Source organism: Phacochoerus africanus, chromosome 4 (genome assembly GCF_016906955.1).
Source record: "Phacochoerus africanus isolate WHEZ1 chromosome 4, ROS_Pafr_v1, whole genome shotgun sequence".
NCBI classification, from domain to species: domain Eukaryota; kingdom Metazoa; phylum Chordata; class Mammalia; order Artiodactyla; family Suidae; genus Phacochoerus; species Phacochoerus africanus.
Genome location: NC_062547.1, coordinates 13,383,195 through 13,403,468, shown reverse-complemented (window position 1 = coordinate 13,403,468; position 20,274 = coordinate 13,383,195). Strand labels below are relative to the sequence as shown.

Below are 20,274 nucleotides of genomic sequence, written 5' to 3'. Positions count from 1 at the left end.
GGCGGGCTAGCTCTGTGGCAAGTCCTGAGTACACAGTACCTGCCTGTACCTGGCCAAGTGTCCAGCCAGGAAGGGACCTAAATGCCCTAAGGCACAACCCTGCTACTTCTGCCTTGGTTACATCAGTGCACTCCCTTAGATCTCAAAAAGGCTAACTGCAGAAGTTGAGCTCGATCAGACATGGTGTCTGATTCTACTGAGATAAAGACCTTAAGAATCACCACCAAAACAGTAATGACAACAGCTACCACCACAGACACTGGTGAGAACCTCATTTTACTAAGCACTTTCTCATACCTCGACTGGCTGGAGATTTGCTGTGTCAGCTGAAGCTTATGAGTAAGTGGTATCATTCCATTGTACAGATGAGGAAACAGGCACCAGGAAAGGGAGTAATGGGCTTAGGGTCACCTAGAGGGACTCTGGTCTTCAGGGAGCACTCTTTTCAATTCTCTGCCTGTCTGGAGGGGGCTTGTGGGGTGGAAGGACTGCAAATGTGGATAGGGAGAGGGTCAGGATACTCTACTTGGAAGACCAAATGCATTGTGGTATTTCCTGTAAACTGAGACCAGCCATCCATGCGCCATTCACCCATCCAGCAGTGTTCATTGAGCACCTGCTGGGGACAAAGACGGATGAGAGGAATTTCCTGGCCTCAAAAAGCTGGCAGTCTAGTAGAGAAAAGTGGTGAATCAGCAGATGATTATAGGGAATGAACGCCCGTAGAGTGGGGTACCGGCAGAGAGATTTTTGACCGTCTAGGGCACACTCAAGTTCGAGGTGTCTCTTGGGGCTTCCAGGCCAGTTCTTCAGAACTGTTGTCAGGGTTACCTCCTTTCCCGCACCTCACCCCAGGATGGGGGCTCCCTCCCAGCTTCGGGTCCTTGCCTGTGTTGGGAGGCCCAGGGGTCCCCCACCCCCCGCACCCTTCTCAGAAGAGCGCCAGCCCAGGGAGCCGATGACAGCACACACCTGAGTCAGCCCGCCGCCCACCCGCCCCTCAGCGTCTGTCTCCGCATCTTGTGATATTTCGCTCCCCGGGAGCCAGCCCCACTGCGCTCCGGAGGCAGCTCGGCAAACAAACCCAGCGACAGATTGTGCCGCGGCTCATTCCGGGGAAGCACGCCAAATCCCACCCTGCTACCCCCAACACTCCCTCCCCACCGCCCCCTCCAGGCACTCCTCTCCGGAGCGGGCGCGCTCGGTAGGGTGGGTCCCGGGAAACGCTGCCTTCTAGAGATGGGAGGGGGACGAGGACAGGAGCCCCAGAGACGCCCGCTTTCCACTCCTGCCTTGCCTGAGCAAAAGACCGGCAGGGAAAGGAAATTTAAGGGTTGCGAGGGCCCGGGAGTCCAGGAAGGGCAGAGGCTGGAACCAGCAGGGGGCGCCCGAGCGTCCAAGTGCAAGAGGGCTGGGAGCCGACTCCCGAGACAAGGTAGAAAGGGAGATAGAGACAAGAGAGACAAGAGACGCAGAAATGGAGAGACAGGGAGGCATAAGGACAGAATGGAAGCGACAGAGACACGGACAGAAAGTGAGAGAGAAAAGACAATGATAGAAAAAGGCAGATGTATAAAGGAAGGAAATGGCAGGGAGAGGGTAAAGACGGGAGGGAAAAAAGAGTCGGAAACCATAAAATATGAATAAGAGTGGGGGGGAGAAAAGGAGAGAAATAGAATGAGAACGAGGGAAGAATGACATTATGGATGGAACAGAGAATGAATGGGACAATGAGATTAGCATTTATAAAGCGCCGACTGTGTGCCAGGCGCTGCGTTGGGCTCTGCGCAGCCGGGAGAGGAGGAGCTAGAGAGGCAGGCAGAGGGGCGAAGGGTTTCCTTTCTTCGCTCGCAGGAGCGGCCGCCCGGGACTCCAGCTCTTCCTCGGGCCGGGCCGGGTTTCGCGCAGATGGCCCTGGCACCGGCCGTACGCGCCGCTCTAGCAACCCGAACCTGGCCTGCGCCGTTTGGCCATGGTTCCCGAAGCGGCTACACTGAGGGGCCCGCGCCTGTCCCGCGCCGGGGCGGTTCCCAAGGTCTGGATGCCCGAAGCTCTGGACCAGGTCAAGGCCAGGGTGATCTGCATCGCCACCTTTGATAGGAAACGCTTAGGTCGCCGGTATCGCCCCGAATGAGACCACCAGGGGCGCAAGGGGCCCCGAAAAGATCAGAATGCATCCCTCTTTAAAAGGAAGTAGAAGCTCCCGTGAAGCCATCGCTCTCCTCCCACCTTTGAGTCTTCTGTCCTCTTCGCGGGCGATGAGACACACGCGTACCCAACTTGCACCCGCTTGCCAGTGCATTAAGGGGCATACACACGCCGAAGCACACGTACCCTGGCCACCCGTCCCCAAGCGCACTCGCACCAAAGTCACAGCCGCATGTTTCCCACCAGCACAGACACACATGCTGGCGGGCACTCCAGCGGCTCATCCGTTCGCACACTCACGTGCCCCTGCTTCCTCCGGCCTGTATAAAAGATAACGTGCAAGCACCCAGTCACACCTGCACAAGCGTCCTTGCGCGCGCGTGCACGCTCACATGCCCTCGATCCTGCATCCACAAACTCTTGCACATACTATTCTTATAGTCGCACACACCGGCTTTGAGGTCTGGGAACGGAAGGCAAAGTGAAGTCTTAGAGCCCTCCCAGAGGAGAGAAAGGATGGAAGCCTAGGCTTCGGTGCCGGAGACCTGGGACCCGGGAGCACATCTCCTCAGGGAAAGTTGGGAGGAGGGAACTGGGCAAGTCCACGGGGTTCCCTTACGCTACCGCACCCCCTCAGGAAGGGACTTCTCTAAAAGCGTGGCTCCGCGAGGGCGGCAGCGTAGAGTCCTCCGGGTCCCCCAAGAAAGGGAGGGGGCCGGTATGGAGGGGGCTAGAAAGCCGCTCCCTCCGCCTAGTGGTCAGGAAAGGGTTAAGTCGGGAAGCTAGGAAGCGAGGGAGGAGCCAGCGAGTGCGGGAAGGAGGGGGGTGGTTAGGAAGAGCTTCCTCGCTGTCCCCACTCTCCCTCGGCGAGCAGCCGGGGCGCACGGACCGACGGACTGACGGACCCGCGCGCTGCCTGCGCTGCTGGGGGGCGCGGGCACCCGGCGTCGACGGCCAGCTCCAGCCCTCCCCGCCCCGTCGCGCCCCGCCCCGTCCCGTCGGGGCCGATGGCTCCCCCCGAGGTTCGCAACCCAGGGGGCGCAGGGTAGAGCGCCGCGGCCCGGCCACACAGCCCGGGGACTCCCGGGCCCTCCCGGAGCCCCGCGGAGTCCCCGCCGTCCGTCTGGCGGGCTCAGGGAGCGAGTGGGAGCGCCCTCCCCCCGCCGCCCCCTCCCCCGAGCGTCGAGACAAGATGCTGCCCGGGTTCAGGAGCCTGCTGCAAGGTAGGGACCCCAGCCTGCGGGAGGGCGGAGAGCATCCTGGCGAGGGGAGCTGGGCGCCCCCTCCCCCAGGGCGCGAGGGTGGGGCAGTAGTGGGGGTGGGGGTAGCTTTGGAGCGAGAAAAGCTTAGCCCCGGCCCCGCTCCCGCCCCAGAGCTTCCGGCTGGACCAGCGTTCTCGCCTGCCGGGCTGTGCCGGGAGCTCGTGACCGAGGGGGGAAGCAAGGGGCAGGCGGACCGGCCCAGGAGTAGGGGTGGGGGTGGGGAGGGAAGCTCAGGTTCCGCTGTCCCAGCTCCACCTGCTACGGGGGACGCTGAGGACTCGGGCCGGCTGAGGAAGCGCCGACTCAGCAACTTCTGCCCCGTGCCTCAGCACTTTCCAGTCACCTGGGAAGATGGGGGTGAGGGTAGGGGGCTGGCTGGGAGCATAGGGGGCGCCGAGGGAAAGCCTAGTGGCCTTCCCTGGTAGAACGGATGGAGGACGCTAGAAGGGGCATAGTTCTACGGATTGAGTGACCGATTGAGTGACGGACAGACAAGGATGTGGGCCACGGACTGGGGGTGGGGAAGGGGTCAGAGGGAGGGGGCTAGGAAGGGGCCAGTCAAAGATGGAGAGAGTGGTGAGGAGAGGAAGATGGGGCGGGGGGAATAAAGGTTAGACGGGAAAAGCTTGGAGGAAATTGAGACCCTGGAAGGGCGGAGGAAGAGGGAAGGAGAAGGGAGACCAGCTTAGGGGAGGGATGGAGAGAAGACTGGGGACATGGACCCAGAATCTGAGGGGTGGGAAGAATGGGGAAGAGAATGAGGGCTGGGATTCCAGGGTTGGAAGGAAAACGGAGTGGGACGATCAAAAACCCAGAAGCCAGAGGAGGATGGGCATGGTGGCTAGACTTGGGGTGTCAGGAACAGGGGAGGAGGATCAGGCTGAGCGCTAGGGTTGGGGGTGGGAAAACCAGAGATGGGAAGAGGGGCTGGGGTTGAGCAGGCTGGGGATGGGGGCTGGAAAGGAAGGAAAGAAGAGAAAGGGATGGGAAAGAGAGACCAGCGGGGGGGCTGCCCAGGGATGAGACAAAGAGACTTCTGGTAACCACTTCCACGTGGGAAGGGAGCCCTCCATTTCCAAAGCGCCTGCCTGTCACATCCCTTCTCCCAGGGAGTGGCCAGTGGGCCTACCCCTGGGCTCTGAGCATAGCACCTTGGGGGCAGCTGTGAGTGGAAAGGGGGAGGACACTCAAGTGGGGTGCCAGCCTCCGAGGGTGGGCACCCTGGCTGGCTCCGTGCTGCCATTTATATCTCTCGGCCCCGTCGTCGGATCCTGCCGCCACCACCGCCACGGTGGCTTGCTTATTTTGGGGTGTTACATTCTGGCAGAGTGAGAAGCTGTTTGCAGCAGCTCTAAACCCCCGTCACCCGCGTCAGTGCCTCCCCAGGCCCCTGCGTCACTGGCATCGCCACCACCTCCGTGCTGCTCCTCGGCTCCCACCTCCTCAGCCCCTGCCCCCTCAGCATCTGCCTGGCAGGGCCCAGCCCTTCCTGGCTTTTAGGATGTGGAGCTGTTGCTTTTGGTCTGGGACCCTGTGCCCCTCCTTCAGAGCCAAAGGCCTTGACTCCCTTTCCAGGGAACACTTTCCTGAGGCTGTTCTGCCCTGTGGGTTGGTACCCTGGCTCTTGCCTCTATGCCACCGTCCATCTGCTCCCTCCTCAAGTTCTTTCTTTCATGGGGGTCTCTGAACAAAAGGGTAGTTCCAGGGCTGAGAACTTCGTTTGGGAGCCTCGGTGCTCCAGGGTGATAGCCCAGAGTCCTCGACAATGGTCCCTGCATGAATGGATCTTTTTTGGCTCTGGGCACCTCAGCCTTCCGGGATCAATACCTTGTTCTGGCCTCTCTCCGTCCCCTCTTTGGGTCAGTTCTGGCCGCCTCTTCTGGACACTGGTCATCTCTTTCTGACTCCCAGATGGGCTGTCTCTTAGAACCTCTACGGTCTGGAGCCCAAGAGGGGAAAGCTGCAGAGAGCCTGGGTCCCTTCGTAGCCTTGACTCTGAACAGCCCAACAAGCCTGGTGTCATTGCCGTCCCAGCCCTGTGCACCTGGGTGTAATTTCCATCCTCCCTTTACCTTGAGCGCAGCAACGCTCACACTCGGGGGTGGTTTCTGTGGATGATGAGGTTCTCCCAAAGACAGAGCGTCCCTTTGGACCTGAATTTGTCCAGTGTGGGTTCCGCCTGGTACTAGCTACATGGCCTGAGGCAACTCATTTCATGTTCGTGAGCCTCCCTCCCCTCCTCTGCAACCTGGAGGCCACAGTATTGATCTCACAGGGATCACTGTGTTGTATTCTGGGCATAAAGACATGCGTGAATACAGTGGCTGGCACACAGTAGGTGCTTAATAACAGATGGTTTCTGCCCCTCCCTGCGCTATGCTCCCCTGCCACTCTAGCCGTCACCTGCTGACTTTAGAGAAAGGAAAAAAAAAAAGCAAGAGGAAAGAGATAGGAGGGGATGAGCAGAGATGGTGGGGGAGGCTGTGATAGGGGCTTTCCTTGGCCCAGATAGTGGTAGGGATGAAATGAAGCCTTCCAGAAAGATGTCGAAGGCAGATGGACAGAGATTCGAGTCAGGAGGCCTGGGCTGCTCGCTCCGAAATGGGCCCTCCCCTTCCCCAGCCCTCCGTGGTGTTGCCTGTGAAATAAGGGGTTTGCTCCTGATGGCCAATGGGGTGTCCCCCCTCCTCCCCACCACACCCTGTTCCTGCTCTGACAGGGAGCATCTGGCCCCAGTTTTTGCCAGGGATTCACAAAAAAAAAAAAAGGGCCGGGAGAGGAGCTGAGGTCCTGGGGGAGAAAGAGAAGACACGGGCCTGGAGAGAAGGAGTGATGGTGAAAAGCCTAGAGGAGCAGGGGGTGGGGAGCGGATGGTGGCGAGAAGGAAAAGGGCACCCACTGGGCAGGGGCGGAGGGCGGAGGAAGGAGAGAAAGGCACAGCTCACCAGGCCCTGCCGCCTCTGCCCAGGAGTGCTCCAGCCAGGCCTGGGGGCAGAGCGATCCAGAGCCCCCCCACCTTCCCCTCCTCCTTGCTTCCAGTGAGAGCCGCAGCCTGAATTATGGATGAGGCTCCTTGGGTTACAGCTGCTTTGCACGGCCGCGAGGGCCAGAAATGGCAACAGAGTCACTGTTACGAAGCAGCTGTCATGTTGGGGCCCCCTACTCAGGGCCCCTCCTCAGAGAGCCGGCAGGAAGCACTGTCTTGGCCATGGGGAGGGGGCATGGGGAAAGAAGAGAGGAGCCTCCTAAGGTGGGCAAGCAGGGGGCCCGGGAGTTGTGGGTCAGAGGGATTCGAGGCTGCTCTTGCCAGCCCCTGCTGAGCTCGGCCTCAAGGCTGAAAGAGACCCTGGTGTCAGGGCACTGGCTCCTGACCCCCGAGCACTCTGGGATTGCACATCCTTCCCTGTGCCTCCCTGGGGGGCGGGGGGAGGGGAAGAGTCAGCCCTAGAGCCTGGGGAAAGAGCTCCATAATCCTCCCAAGGGCTGGCGGCCTTCTGAATGCACACTCTGTGAGCTTGTGGATAAGGGGTGGGATTAAGGGATCAGAGAGGGATTTGGCTTTCTCTGGTGTCAAATCCTTGGGGAAGGGAGCTCAGAGGGTGACTCCACCAGGAAGGGAAGTGCTTTGGCCAATCATCAAGAGACTGCTTTCTGGTCTTCGCTCTGCCAACCACTTTGCTGTGTGACCTTGGGCAAGTCACTTGCCCTCTCTGAGCCCCAGCTGTCACCTGGAAGGAACCAGAGTTTGAACCAGGCAGATAAACCTGAAGGATTTTTCAGCTCTGAGATCTCGCATTCTGAGCCCTAAGCCTCAGCCCTCCAGAAACCCACCCAGGGCTCCCTACCAGGCTGCTGCACCCCACCCCTGCCTGGTTTGGTTGAGGGGTGAGAGACATGCTCCTCCACCCCACGTGGCTCTGAAAAACTCGGGAGGAGAAAGTAATCGTGAAACACCGCACGGGGGAGGGGTGAGAAGGGCCGAGAAAGGCGGAGGTGGTGTGAACGAATGGAACAGCAGCCGCTGTGTCACTGAGTATTACATCACACCCAGCCTACACACGCACGGGGCCCGGCACTCACACACACGCGGAGGACCCCGACACACACTTGCACGCACCGGCGCAGCGCGGGGAGGAGCCAGGGACGCCGGTGATGGGGTGGGCCAGGTCGGCGTGGGAATGGGGTCCCCCACCCTGCACTTTCGTGTTCCCCCACAGCAGGAGGCACAGCCGAGCATCCGTGATGCCCACACCACACGCGGGGCCTGTCGGCACCCTGTGCCCACCCTGCACTCAGCAGCGCTTCATGTTGAGAGCACCAGGCTCACGTACACATTTACACATGGCAGCCTTTGACATGGGTGTCTCTGAAAGTCACAGACTCCTCAGTCTCTCCCCCTGGGTCTCTGAACCCCTGAGAGCCCGGGATCTCGGGTCCCTGGGCCCAAGGGCATGAACTTCCTCTGCCTTTTACAGGCCTAGCACCTTGCTCAGAGCAGGAAGTGCTCATTGCACGTGGGCCCAGGGAATGACGGTCTGGCTTTGGGGCGCAGGCTTCCCTTCCCCCTGGCAAACCTGCCAGAAGAATATCTCCAGATTCACATGGAAGTCATGATAAAGGGTGAAGGTCAAGCTGGTCCCAGCCCAGAACTTTATCAGCTGCAGTGAGAGTCAGAAGTCCAGGAACCAGGAGGGATGGAGGGCCCCACAGTCCTGCTGTAGCTCGGGGATGCTGGGGCCTGGACAGCACTCTTTAACCCCTAGGCCCTTGGGCCTCTCTGGGCCTGTCCCTCCATCTGTATAAGATTGGATCATAGCCACCCTTCAAAAGTTACTTTGAGGAGTTCTTCTGTGGCTTCCATGTGCCACGGGTGCAGCCAAAAAAAAAAAATTATTGTTTTAAAAGTTACTTTGAAAAAAAATTTTAAGTGACTTTGAATGAGAAGAGCCTGGGGCATAAAATGCAGATTCCTGGGCCATCCCCCAGGAATGCTGATTCTGCACCGCCAAGGGAGTGGTATTCTTTCCAGGACCCCCGGCTGATTCTGTTGCAGGTGGCTGGTGTCCCCAATTAGAGACCAACTCCCTCCAGTCCCTAAGATCCCTTTCAGTCTGGACCCTTGAGGGAGGAGGCTCTGTGGTCACCAGGGGGCCAGACAGAGGGCCGTTTTACGTGGGCCTTAGCTTCACAGAGGGTCTCAAGTTAGTTCCACCAGTTCTCAAATGGACTTGATTTTGGTCCCCAGGCACTATCTGGCAATGCCTAGAGACATTTTGGTCATTGTTGTGGAGGTGGGGGAGCTGTGCGACACATCCAGTGCGTAAAGGACAGGGATGCTGCTGAACACCCTCCATAGGAGACTCTCAGACTGCCCCCCACACCAAGCACTCCCCACCCAACTCTCCAGACCAAAGCTGAGAAGCCCTGCCAGTCAACATGACCCAACCTACCATCGTGAAAACAGGAGTGAACAACTTTCCCCAAATAACTTTGAACCTATCACGGTGCTTCCTACAATGTCCTCTTGGCATCTCTCCATTTTTTTTAACATACCAGGAGCCTAAAAAAGCCAAGGTGGCCGGGGCCTCTTGCAAGTCTGAGGTGGCACCCAGAACCACCTCCCCCCCCCACCCCACTTGGGGCTCCCCACAAGGGTTGGGGGTGGTTGGGCTCCCGGGGCTGGCGCTCCCACCCCCACAGCCCGCCCAGAGAGGCCTCCCCTCTGTCTCCCCACAGGTCCCGCCTCAGCCTGCCTCCTGCTGATGCTCCTGGCCCTGCCCCCAGCAGCCCCCAGCTGCCCCATGCTCTGTACCTGCTACGCATCCCCGCCCACCGTAAGCTGCCAGGCCAACAACTTCTCGTCGGTGCCGCTGTCCCTGCCGCCCAGCACGCAGCGCCTCTTCCTGCAAAACAACCTCATCCGCACACTGCGGCCCGGCACATTCGGGCCCAACCTGCTCACCCTGTGGCTCTTCTCCAACAACCTCTCCACCATCTACCCGGGCACCTTCCGCCACCTGCAGGCGCTGGAGGAGCTGGACCTGGGCGACAACCGGCACCTGCGCTCTCTGGAGCCCGACACCTTCCAGGGCCTGGAGCGGCTGCAGTCGCTGCACCTGTACCGCTGTCAGCTCAGCAGCCTGCCTGGCAACATCTTCCGCGGCCTGGTCAGCCTGCAGTATCTCTACCTCCAGGAGAACAGCCTGCTCCACCTCCAGGTGAGCCAGTCCCACTGGACGGACGGACACACACACACAAACACACACACACACAGTCCTCTTCTGCTTTCCTCTCTCCTGGGGCCTCTTGGCTCCACTGTCTCTGGGTACAAGGCGGGGTCACCCTTCCTGCCTTAGGGTCTCAGCACCTCTATTTCTCTGTCCCTTTTCTAAGTTTCTGTCCCTCCCACTTTCTCCTTCCTTTTGCCTCTTCCGACCACCTCTCTCTGTCACTAACTCCCCGACCCCCCATCTGACTCCCTCTGCCTGTCTGTCTGTCTCTCTCTTTCTGTCCCTCCCTGTCTCACTCACCAACTTGCCTCCCCCATCTGTCTCCTTCTGCCTCTTCTGTCTGTCTCCCTTCACTCGCCCACTCCACACACACCCCCATGTCTGTCTGGGTGTGTGTGTCTCTTTCTGGGATCTCTCCTTTCCCCCTGGTTTGCCTTCGGGGGACTCTGCCTTTCCCCAGGCACCCCAGCCCGAAGGCCCCATGGTGGCTTTTCTCACCCACCCCACACACACCCTCCCACGTCATGGGGAGGTGGAGCCAGAGGGCAGAGCCGCTGCAATGGGTATCCCATAGAAGGTTCCTCCTCGCTCCACCTTGCTGGATGGTGGGAGAGGGAGAAACCTACCCTTTCTAGATTCCACCCCCCAAATCTATTACTGCCTCAGTGCAACAGAAAGAAAAAAAGAGTAAACAGCCGTTGAGTGGCTGGAAAATGGATTCTCTGAAAACGGAAGGAATAACAGTCATTGCTATTTATTGTTATTATTATTGATCTAAATATTGTTTATTGTTGTTGTTACACTGTTTGACAGTCAGATCGTCCCATTCTGTTTCCCCAGGAAGCAGTAACACACCCTCCAAACCACTCTGGGAGAAAATTCCCTCTCAGCAATGCGGGCTCTGGGCAGCCAAAGTCTCCCCTCTCCCCACACTCAGCCTGGAAGGCGCTTCCTCCTCCCCCTCCTGGGTTGCGGCCTAACTGGTCACCAATGTATGGAGTTGATGCTGATAATAATAACAATAGCAATAATAATTTAACATTCACTGAGCACCCAGTATGAGCTTGGTGCTGAGAAAAGGGCAGTGAGCAAAACGGACAAAACTCCTGCCTTCACAGAGTATGGTCTAGTGGTGGAGAGAAACGAGAAGTAAAATATATAGTATGTTGGGAAAATATGTTGGATGTTATCATTGTTACATACGTATTATTTGTGTTATCATTATTACATAAATAATAATAATAATACCCCACTAGCCCTAGCAGGCACACTTGGGTAAGGACTTTACAGGTGACAACTCTACCATTTACAAGTGTGTGACATTTTTAACCTCCCCAAGCCTCAGTTTTTCCATCTCTAAAATGGGGGTAGGAGTTCCCGTGGTGGCGCACTGGTTAACGAATCCGACTAGGAACCATGAGGTTGCGGGTTCGGTCCCTGCCCTTGCTCAGTGGGTTAACGATCCGGCGTTGCCGTGAGCTGTGGTGTAGGTTGCAGACATGGCTCGGATCCCGCGTTGCTGTGGCTCTGGCATAGGCCGGTGGCTACAGCTCCGATTTGACCCCTAGCCTGGGAATCTCCATATGCTGCGGGAGCAGCCCAAGAAATAGCTAAAAAGACCACAAAAAAAAAAAAATTAAAAAAATAAAATAAAATAAAATGGGGGTAGCCATAGCACCATCTTCTAGGGATTTTATAGGCATTAAGTGCACGAGTAATTTGTAAAGCACTTGGAATACTGCTTGGCGTACAGGCAGAACTCTATACATGCTTGTTAAAATGCTATTTTAAAAAGAGAAACACGTCTCATTTAACATGACGTCTCAGTGAAATGGCCCGTGTTGGACCCTGTCTTGGAGATGTGGGCCAGCTTCCTTTGTTTTGTTTTGTTTATTTATATTTTCCGCTGTACAGCCTGGGGACCACGTTACACATACATGTATACATGTTTTTCCCTCCCATTGTTGTGTTGCGATATAAGTATCTAGACATAGTTCTCAGTGCTACACAGCAGGATCTCATTGTAAATCCATTCCAAGAACAATAGTTTGCATCCATTAACCCCACACTCCCGATCCCTCCCACTCCCCCCCCCCCCCCCGCCCTCCCTCCCAGGGAACCACAAGTCTATTCTCCAAGTCCATGATTTTCTTTTCTGTGGACATGTTCATTTGTGCTGGATATTAGATTCCTCAGCTTCCTAACTTTGTACCCCATGGTTTCCAAAGTGTGCTAAGCCACTTCATCTCATTTCTACAGCCCAGATGGGACACTGTTTACACCTCTTTACAGATGAGGAACTGAGACCAAGGATCCCAAAGCCTTTGTCTCTTTCCCTCTTTTTTTTTTTTTCCTTTGCTTTTTAGGGCCGCACCCAGAGCATACAGAAGTTCCCAGGCTAGGGGTCGAATTGCAGCTGCAGCTGCTGGCCTGTGGCCTGCACCACAGCCACAGCAACGCCAGATCGGAGCCGAGTCTGCTACCTCCACCACAGCTCATGGCAGTACGGGGTCCTTAAACCCACTGAGCAGGGCCAGGGATCAAACCCGCATCCTCATGGATACTAGTCAGGTTCATTACCCCTGAGCCACAATGGGAACGCCCCCCAAAGCTTTTGTCTCTTAAACCATTGTCCGTGTGACTGGGGGCTTATGGGTTCTCAGCATCATGTCAAACCTCACAACCAGCCGGCCATGGGATCGGTTAGGGGCAGTAGGGGCACAGAATGAAGTTTCTGAGGCCACCCAACCAAGAAGAGCTGGTGGCACTTGAGCCTTTGTGGTCTGACGACCTTGCAGGCCATTTTCCTCACTCAGAACGTTCCACTGGCGTCTGATCAGGTGCAGGGGCAATGGCACTCAGAAGTACAGCAGTGCAGGCTGATTTTTGAAAAGCACACGGCTAGTGTCTGCCAAGCCCAAGTTCAAAGTCCGCCTCCCATGTGACTTTGGAATAATTACTGAATTTCTCTCCATCTCATCTCCATTTCTTTTTTCTTTTCCCAAAATAGCTGTCATGACACCTCCTTTTCTTTATCTGTAAAAAAGCAATCATAATACTACTAAATAATACTCATCTAAGGAGTTTTATAGTAATTAAAATTTAGTACAGGGCAATGTCAATATATGGGTGCTATTTTCTCACTTATTTAGCTGTAGGCAAGTTGTGTCGCAGGACCCCTCTGAACCTCAGTTTTCTCATCCTTAAGATGGGAATAATACAAATAATGCCTTCCCTACAGAACAGCGGTAAAGAGTAAACGAGTTCGTATACATGAAGCACATAGTTCAGTGCTGAATAAATTTTGTCATCATGACCTGATTCTTCATCACAAATGGCAGCCAGGGCTTGGGGACAGGAAAGACCTGGGCAAGGGGGACCTTGAGTGGACGCTGGGGACTTCTGAAATGGGAAGTGTTGGCTCTGCACACCCCTGGCATGAATGGTACGGAGCATCATGGGAAGGAAGCATCTTCACACCTGGCCCTTTATAGAAGAGAAAGAAAAAGACAGCCCCTGCCTGTGAACTGCCGGGAGAAACTAGGCTGGGAGATGCCACAGGCAGGTGAGGAAGCATGCGGGCTGGGGTGCGATCCACAGAGAGCAGGTGTGACCCAAGATGGAGCCGGGCCTGCCCTGAGAAGGGAGCTCTGGAGGAGGGAAGAGGACCATGGCTTTTCAGGAGGAGGATGGTGGAAATGGGGTGGGGCAGAGGTTCTCACGGACTGTCCGCTAGATGCCAGGCACCGTGCCACATGCATTCATCACAGGTCCCTATTGAGCACCCACTGCATGCCAGGCAGTGTTTTGGGTGCCAGGGATTCAGGAGTGAAGGGAAACCAGTATCCTTGCTCTTCTGGAGCACATTTCTTACTGGAATGGAACCAGAAGAGAGAGACATCCATCCCTCTTTTAATCATTAGAGCAGCCTGCCTGGCGGTAAAGAATAGTCTTTACATTCAGGCAGATTTGATTTGCTCTGTGGCTTTGGGCAGTTTACTTCACCACTCTGAGCCTCAGTGGACCCCCGATCTGTGAAATGGAGAAAATGACCTGTACCTCGAGGGTTTGTTGTGAGGATTAAAGGAGATGCTGCTTGAAAACATATGCAATCCAGAGTAAGCATCATGTCCCCCACTCAACAGCTGAGGACACTGAGGCTCAGAGAAGTTAAGGTCAAGGTCACCCACCTCGAAAGGAGCACAGCTGAGAATTAGCCCAGGTCTGTCTCACTCCAGAGCACAGCTGTTCAGAGCCCTGTCTCCAGAGTTCACATCTGCATTCCACTATATAGTAGCTGTTGAACCTAGGCCGGTCACTTGCCTTTTCTGAGCCTCCCTCTCCTAAACTCTGAAAGGGAAGAATAGTATCATTGGGGAGTTCCTTTTGTGGCTTATTGGAAATGAACCCAGCTAGTATCCCTGAGGACGTAGGTTCGATCCCTGGCCTCTCTCAGTGGGTTAAGGATTGGGCATTGCCATGAGCTGAGGTGAAGGTCGCAGATGTGGCTCGGATCTAATATTGCTGTGGCTGTGGTGTAGGCCAGCCGCTATAGCTCTGATTGGACCCCTAGCCTGCAAACCTCCATATGCTGTGGATGCGGCCCTAAAAACACCAAAAAAAAAAAAAAAGAGTAGTATTATCGGCTTCCTAGGGCTGTGATGATTCAGTTACTACATGGGATTCGTGGAGCACAGGGCTTGGCACATGGTGAGCGCTTAGTTAGTCAGCTGCTGACGCAATTGATGGCGATGATACCCAGCGTAGATCGGTGAACACTGAGTGGGGGTGCCTGGCACAGAGTAGACACTCGATACAGCTTTGTTGAATGAATGAGGTACATTCCAGAGCTCACTTGCTCATTAATATCAGATGAGGATGGATCTTAATGATCAACAACCTCACTTCCTTTGTTTCGCAGATGAAAAAAAACAAAACAAAACAAAAAACTGAGGCTCAGAGAGGTGCCTGGAGCTGCTCAAGGTCACGCAGCCCAGCCACTGATTTGATTAGTGCAGGAGACTGGAGCTAGGAAGTTGGAGGGAGGCAAGGTTAAGAACAGGATGCTGTCCAGGGAAGGGGGCAGAGATGCTGCATTGAGATTCCAAATGGATGCGGAGAGCTGTGAACCGGCCAGGGAGGTGAGGGAAATGTGGTTTTCAAAATGGAAGAGGATGACTTTAGCAGACGCTCTCTGCCCAGAGGGAGGGGGTGATAGGGAGGGTGGGGTGGGGAGGGCGAGGGCTGTGAAAGTCAAGAGCTTATTAATGCACAGAGAACAGTTTTAATGGGGTGGAGAGAGGAAGGACCGGATTTGAAAGCTGCAGTAGGATTTGGCAGCAGCTTGGACGGGGGGAGTGGGGAGTGGACCCCCAGACTGAGGCTCTGAGAAGGGAGAGTCAGGACTTTTGCAGAGGGACAAAAGGGAATGAGAGGAGATTGGACTCAAGGAATTCTGTAGCCCCCAATTGGGGCTGTGGGTTCAAGGTGCCTACATCCCCTAGGATCTCTGGACTTTTGGTCTCCCCTTCCTGATGGCCCCGGAGTCCCCATAGTGCCCACTATCTCTGCTCCTCCGACTGCCCCCCTCCCCACCTTATTGATGCTTTGACCAGGTATCCTGGGTGCATCCTACTCTTGGCTGATACTCATAAAAAAAAGTGAAGCCCTAATTAGGTGTCTCTGGATGGGCCAGGATGAAAAGGACAAGGACACCAGGCCAAGTTGGGCCAGGCTAAGGCTACGGAGGTGCCGGGAGCCCACTGGAGACCTGAGCTGGGCATGGGGTGGTGGCAGCAGGGGGTGAAGAACGCTGGTGTCAGAGGGAGCCGAGAAGGTGGAGGGGGACGGATCTTAATGTGGCCAAGAGGAGGGATCTTGGCAGGCTCAGTTCCTGTAGCGGAGAGGGCGGAAGCCAGATGGGAGGGGGCGAGAAAACGCAGGAGCACAGGAAGGTGGAGGCTGTGGGTGTGGGCCGGGAGTCAACGCCCTCCCCCAACCTGAGCGCCTGCGACCAGGCTCCTGGGTGGGGTGGGAGGATCATCTCCCCAGGCAGGAAAGGGTGGGAGAGCCACAGCCAGGGGACCCCAGGGTGAGCTGGCTTGAGCACAGAGGATGCTTCCGTCCTCCAGAACCAGACCTCATGGGTGTGCCGATCGGCCACAGTGATGTCCTCCACAAGAGGGGAGGACCTCAGTGCTAGAATCTGGTCCCCTCTCTGACAAGCCCTTCATCTCCCTGGATCTTAGTGCTCTCCTCTTAAAAAAAAAAAAAAAAAAAAGACAAGACTGGTGTACCCAGAAGTGCTAACTCCCAAATCTGGTTGACCATCACCAATACCTTGGTGAACTGGTTAAAATGCATAGCCCAGCGCCCCCCCCCCCCCCCCCCATGGAGCGTATGCGCTCCTCTACTTGCTGAACCATGGTTCAGGGTCCTTCCAGCACTAACATGGTCTGACTCAGAAACTCCCCAGCCTTGGGCAGGTGCATAGCCCCTCTCAGGGGGACAGTGATGCAGAGCCTGGAATAGCAGGCTTCCTCCCCTTCTCCAGTTGCCTCTGGGCAGGGTGGTGGTGGTGGTGGAGCTGACAATTGGTCCCCTTAATATCTCAGCCCAGTAGCCAAATTTTGGGGCCCCAGGAAGCTCCTTTGTTAGAAGAAAGGGACAGGACCTAATTCTGAGTCCCTATTGTCATAGTAACCACCATTTATTGATGGGTGTCTACATGCCCACCAGGTTCTGATCTCATATAACCCTCCCTCAGCCTGCTGAGAGGGTTGTTTTCTGAAGTATACATAATGGGGAAACTGAGGCTCAGTGAGGCTAAATAACTTGCCCAAAGTAACGTGGCTGGGAAGAAGGCAAGCTAGATTTGAACCCAGACTTTGCTGACCCGCAAGCCTATGGGCTTCACCTTTGGACCAAATCCCAATGTGCCAGGCCCTGTGCCCAGCATCTCACCTATCTGATCTCTATGTGGATTGTCTTCTTTAATCCTCGGAACAAACTCAGGAAGAGATACACTTACCCGCATTTTATAGATGAAGAAACAGATTGCTGGCTTGGCCAAGTTCACAGTAATGGCTAACTCATAGAATGCCCAACATATTGATATATGTTGCTTCAGAGTTCCCGTGGTGGCTCAGCAGTAACGAACCCGACTAGTATCCATAAGGATGCAGGTTTGATCCCTGGCCTCATTCAGTGGGTTAAGATCTGGCGTTGCCATGGCTGTGGTATAGGCCAGCAGCTTCAGCTCTGATTCGATCCCTAGCCTGGGAACTTCTATGTGCAGTGGATGCAGCCCTAAAAACAGACAAAAAAAGAAAACATGTTGCTTCATTTAATCGCGACACCTTACAGATGAAGAAACTGAGTCACGGGGATGTGGAGTGACTCGCTCAAGTGACAGCTAATGATAGGGCCAGGATTTGAAGTCAGGAAGTCTGCAGGCTTAGCCAAACCAGGGGTTCTTATTCTCCAAGCGTGGTCCTCCCACCAGTAGTAGCAGCAGCACCTGGGATCTTGTAGAGACAAGCAGAATCTTTCCCCACCTCCCCAGACCTGCTGAATCAGAAACTCCAGGGGCAGGGCTCAGGGAACAGCAGGGGACTCTGACGCACCCCCGAGTTTTAAGAACTATATTGCCTGTCTCAACATTAACTTCTAAGCAGGTTAGAGGGAGTTCCTGTTGTGGTTCCGTGGTTAACAAACCCGACTAGGAACCATGAGGTTGCAGGTTCGATCCCTGGCCTCGCTCCTGGGGTTAGCGATCCGGCGTTGCCATGAGCTGTGGTGTAGGTCGCAGATGCAGCTTGGATCCCAAGTTGCTGTGGCTGTGGCGTAGGCCAGCAGCTACAGCTCCGATAAGACCCCTAGCCTGGGAAACTTCATATGCAGCGGACACGGCCCTTAAAAAAAAAAAGAAAAAAGACAAAAATATATAAATAAATAAACAGGTTAGAGGAGGAGCTCCCCTGTGGCTCAGTGGGTTAAGGACCTGGTGCTGTTACTGCGGCGGTTCAGGTCGCTGCTGTGGCGCAGGTTCGAACGCTGGCCCGGGGAACTCCCGTGTGCCGCAGGGTCGGCCCTCCTAAAAAATAGTTTAGAGGAGGCAGGATTCGAACCCAGGACTCTAAGAATCAGGTCAAACTCTTTGTAGTCTATCATCTATCATAACGCTCCCCTTCTTTCCTGGATTTCTTCTTTCCCTGTCTCAAGACCACTCTATTCTTCTCGCCTCCCTAACCCCCAAAGGATGACCTGTTCGCGGACCTGGCCAACCTGAGCCACCTCTTCCTCCACGGGAACCGCCTGCGGCTGCTCACGGAGCACGTGTTCCGCGGCCTGGGCAGCCTAGACCGGCTGCTGCTGCACGGGAACCGGCTGCAGGGCGTGCACCGCGCGGCCTTCCGCGGCCTCAGCCGCCTCACCATCCTCTACCTGTTCAACAACAGCCTGGCCTCGCTGCCCGGCGAGGCGCTCGCCGACCTGCCGGCGCTCGAGTTCCTACGGCTCAACGCCAACCCCTGGGCGTGCGACTGCCGCGCGCGGCCGCTCTGGGCCTGGTTCCAGCGCGCGCGCGTATCCAGCTCCGACGTGACCTGCGCCACCCCTCCGGAGCGCCAGGGCCGCGACCTGCGCACCCTCCGCGAGGCCGACTTCCAGGCCTGCCCGCCCGCCGTGCCCACGCGGCCGGGCAGTCGCGCCCGCGGCAACAGCTCATCCAACCACCTGTACGGGGTGGCCGAGGCCGGGGCGCCCCCCGCCGACCCCTCTACCCTCTACCGAGACCTGCCGGCCGAAGACCCGCGGGGGCGCCAGGGCGGGGACGCTCCCACCGAGGACGACTACTGGGGGGGCTACGGGGGCGAGGACCAGCGGGGCGAGCAGACGTGCCCCGGCGCTGCCTGCCAGGCGCCCCCGGACTCCCGCGGCCCTGCGCTCTCGGCCCGGCTCCCCACCCCTCTGCTTTGCCTCTTGCTGCTGGCGCCCCACCACCTCTGACTGCGGTGCTGTGACTGAAGAGGCCAGTGTGTTCCCCTCCTGCCCCCTTCCCTCATCCCCCATGCGGCTCTGGCCCAATCCCCGCCCCGGCCTTGTGGCCTTGCTGCCTTCTTTCCTCGCCCAGGTCCTCTCTTCCCCAGGACCAGGCCACCGCTCCCCGCCTCCCGGGCTGCTGGCTTACGGCAGCCCCAAGAGGACCTGTCTGGCGGCTCAGCCCTGTTCGGCCCACCTCTGGCCATTAACCGATCCCATCCCAAGGCTGGGGTGGGCGCCCCTGGCAGCCGCTGACCCCTTTTCCCAGCGCCCACCGTGGACTCGGGAGGGGCTTTGTCTGCAGAGCATCTTCCACCAGCAGAGCCTTTGGAAGCTCCCGGGGCGGGAGCCCCCCACCCCCACCCCCAGGAGCCCTTTGAAGGGATGCTTCAGCCGGGGCCAGGCCAACACTAGGCCCCCGCTTATCCTAGCCATCCTCAGCCTCCCGACACTGGAGAAATACTTTTCTCCTAAGTCTACCCTGGACACTTTTTAGGGTGCCTGGAGAGAACTTTCGTCTCCACCACAGCCCCTGTGTGGTGAAGATCAACAGAAGTTGTTTGGGGAAAAAAAAAAAAAAATTTATTAAAAAATTCTATTATTTTATCTTCTGTTAAGATTTGTTGGCTCAGGACCTCCAGTATGGCAGGGGATGGGGTTAGAACCATCAGGCTTTCAGGACCAGGAGGGTTAGAAAAAGGGGAGCCATTCTGCACCATCACAGTGCTTCTTGCTCTTCACCCCGTGATGAGGAGCTGAAGCCCGAGGAAGGGGGGTGTGACTCTGGAATCTCAGGCAGGCCGGGTGAAATCTGACAGCCAGGAGTGGATGCTGATGGCACCTCCCCTCCCCATTTGTCCAGAAGCAGCAGCTACAGCCAACCCTGAGTTGTCTGTGCCAGAGGAGCTAAGCCTGGGGACAGTCTCCCTCCTGGCTAATGGTTCTCTTCCAGGCCCTGTTCCTTTAGGAAAGAAGAGCAGTGATCACTTTTCCCTACAAGGAGGAGTAGCATGGACAGGCATGGTCATAGCCAGCCCAAACATGGCTTTGGGTAAATCTGAAAAAGCTACCTTTTCCCCAGGGGAAGCCAGCCCCATACTAGAGCAAACACTTTAGCAACCAGAGCCTAAGGCTGCATTTCAGCTCACAACTGCCCCCCTCAGCTGACTACCCTTGTGCAGTGTACAGCCTATATAGCTGTACACAGCAATCCTGTAGACAAATGATCTCTTTCCTTTGGATCCTATGAGGTAGAAGGCAGCAGGGAGGAGTCAGGTCAGATAAGCAGTTCTCTAGGCAGGTTAGAAGAGAAACCAAGGGGCCAGGGTGATCAGAGGGATAGGAACCCCAAGTTGGAATGTTTTGTTGGCTTGAGGTATGATCAGAAGTTTCATCTTGTGTGTGGAGGAGAGGCTGGGGACAGGAAAGAGCCCTGGCTAAGAAGGACTTGAATGAGTCTCATCTGATAGAAGCAATTGGGGAAAGGTTTGATGGTTTAAATTTAGGGTTAAGGATCTAACTTGGGGAGTTCTCATTGTGGCTCAGCAGGTTAAGAACCCGACTAGTCTCCATGAGGATGCAGGTTTGAACCC

General features: G+C 56.2%; 1 protein-coding gene across 1 annotated transcript; it reads left to right on the top strand.

Moving 5' to 3' along the window:
- Nucleotides 1-2,815: 2,815 nt before the first annotated feature.
- On the top strand, nucleotides 2,816-19,288 carry RTN4RL2 (reticulon 4 receptor like 2). Its single transcript, XM_047775698.1, has 3 exons — nucleotides 2,816-3,371; nucleotides 9,147-9,628; nucleotides 17,900-19,288. Exons 1-3 carry the CDS (start codon nucleotides 3,341-3,343, stop codon nucleotides 18,647-18,649), a joined length of 1,263 nt encoding a protein of 420 aa, XP_047631654.1. The 5' UTR covers nucleotides 2,816-3,340; the 3' UTR covers nucleotides 18,650-19,288.
- The last annotated feature ends 986 nt before the right edge of the window (nucleotides 19,289-20,274 follow it).

Bases quoted from the DNA above. Each gene is read 5' to 3' on its own strand.
- RTN4RL2 (XM_047775698.1), top strand. From the start codon at position 3,341: ATGCTGCCCGGGTTCAGGAGCCTGCTGCAAG. The intron at 3,372-9,146 runs GTAGGGACCCCA...GTCTCCCCACAG, and splicing joins GTTCAGGAGCCTGCTGCAAG to GTCCCGCCTCAGCCTGCCTC. The intron at 9,629-17,899 runs GTGAGCCAGTCC...TAACCCCCAAAG, and splicing joins ACAGCCTGCTCCACCTCCAG to GATGACCTGTTCGCGGACCT.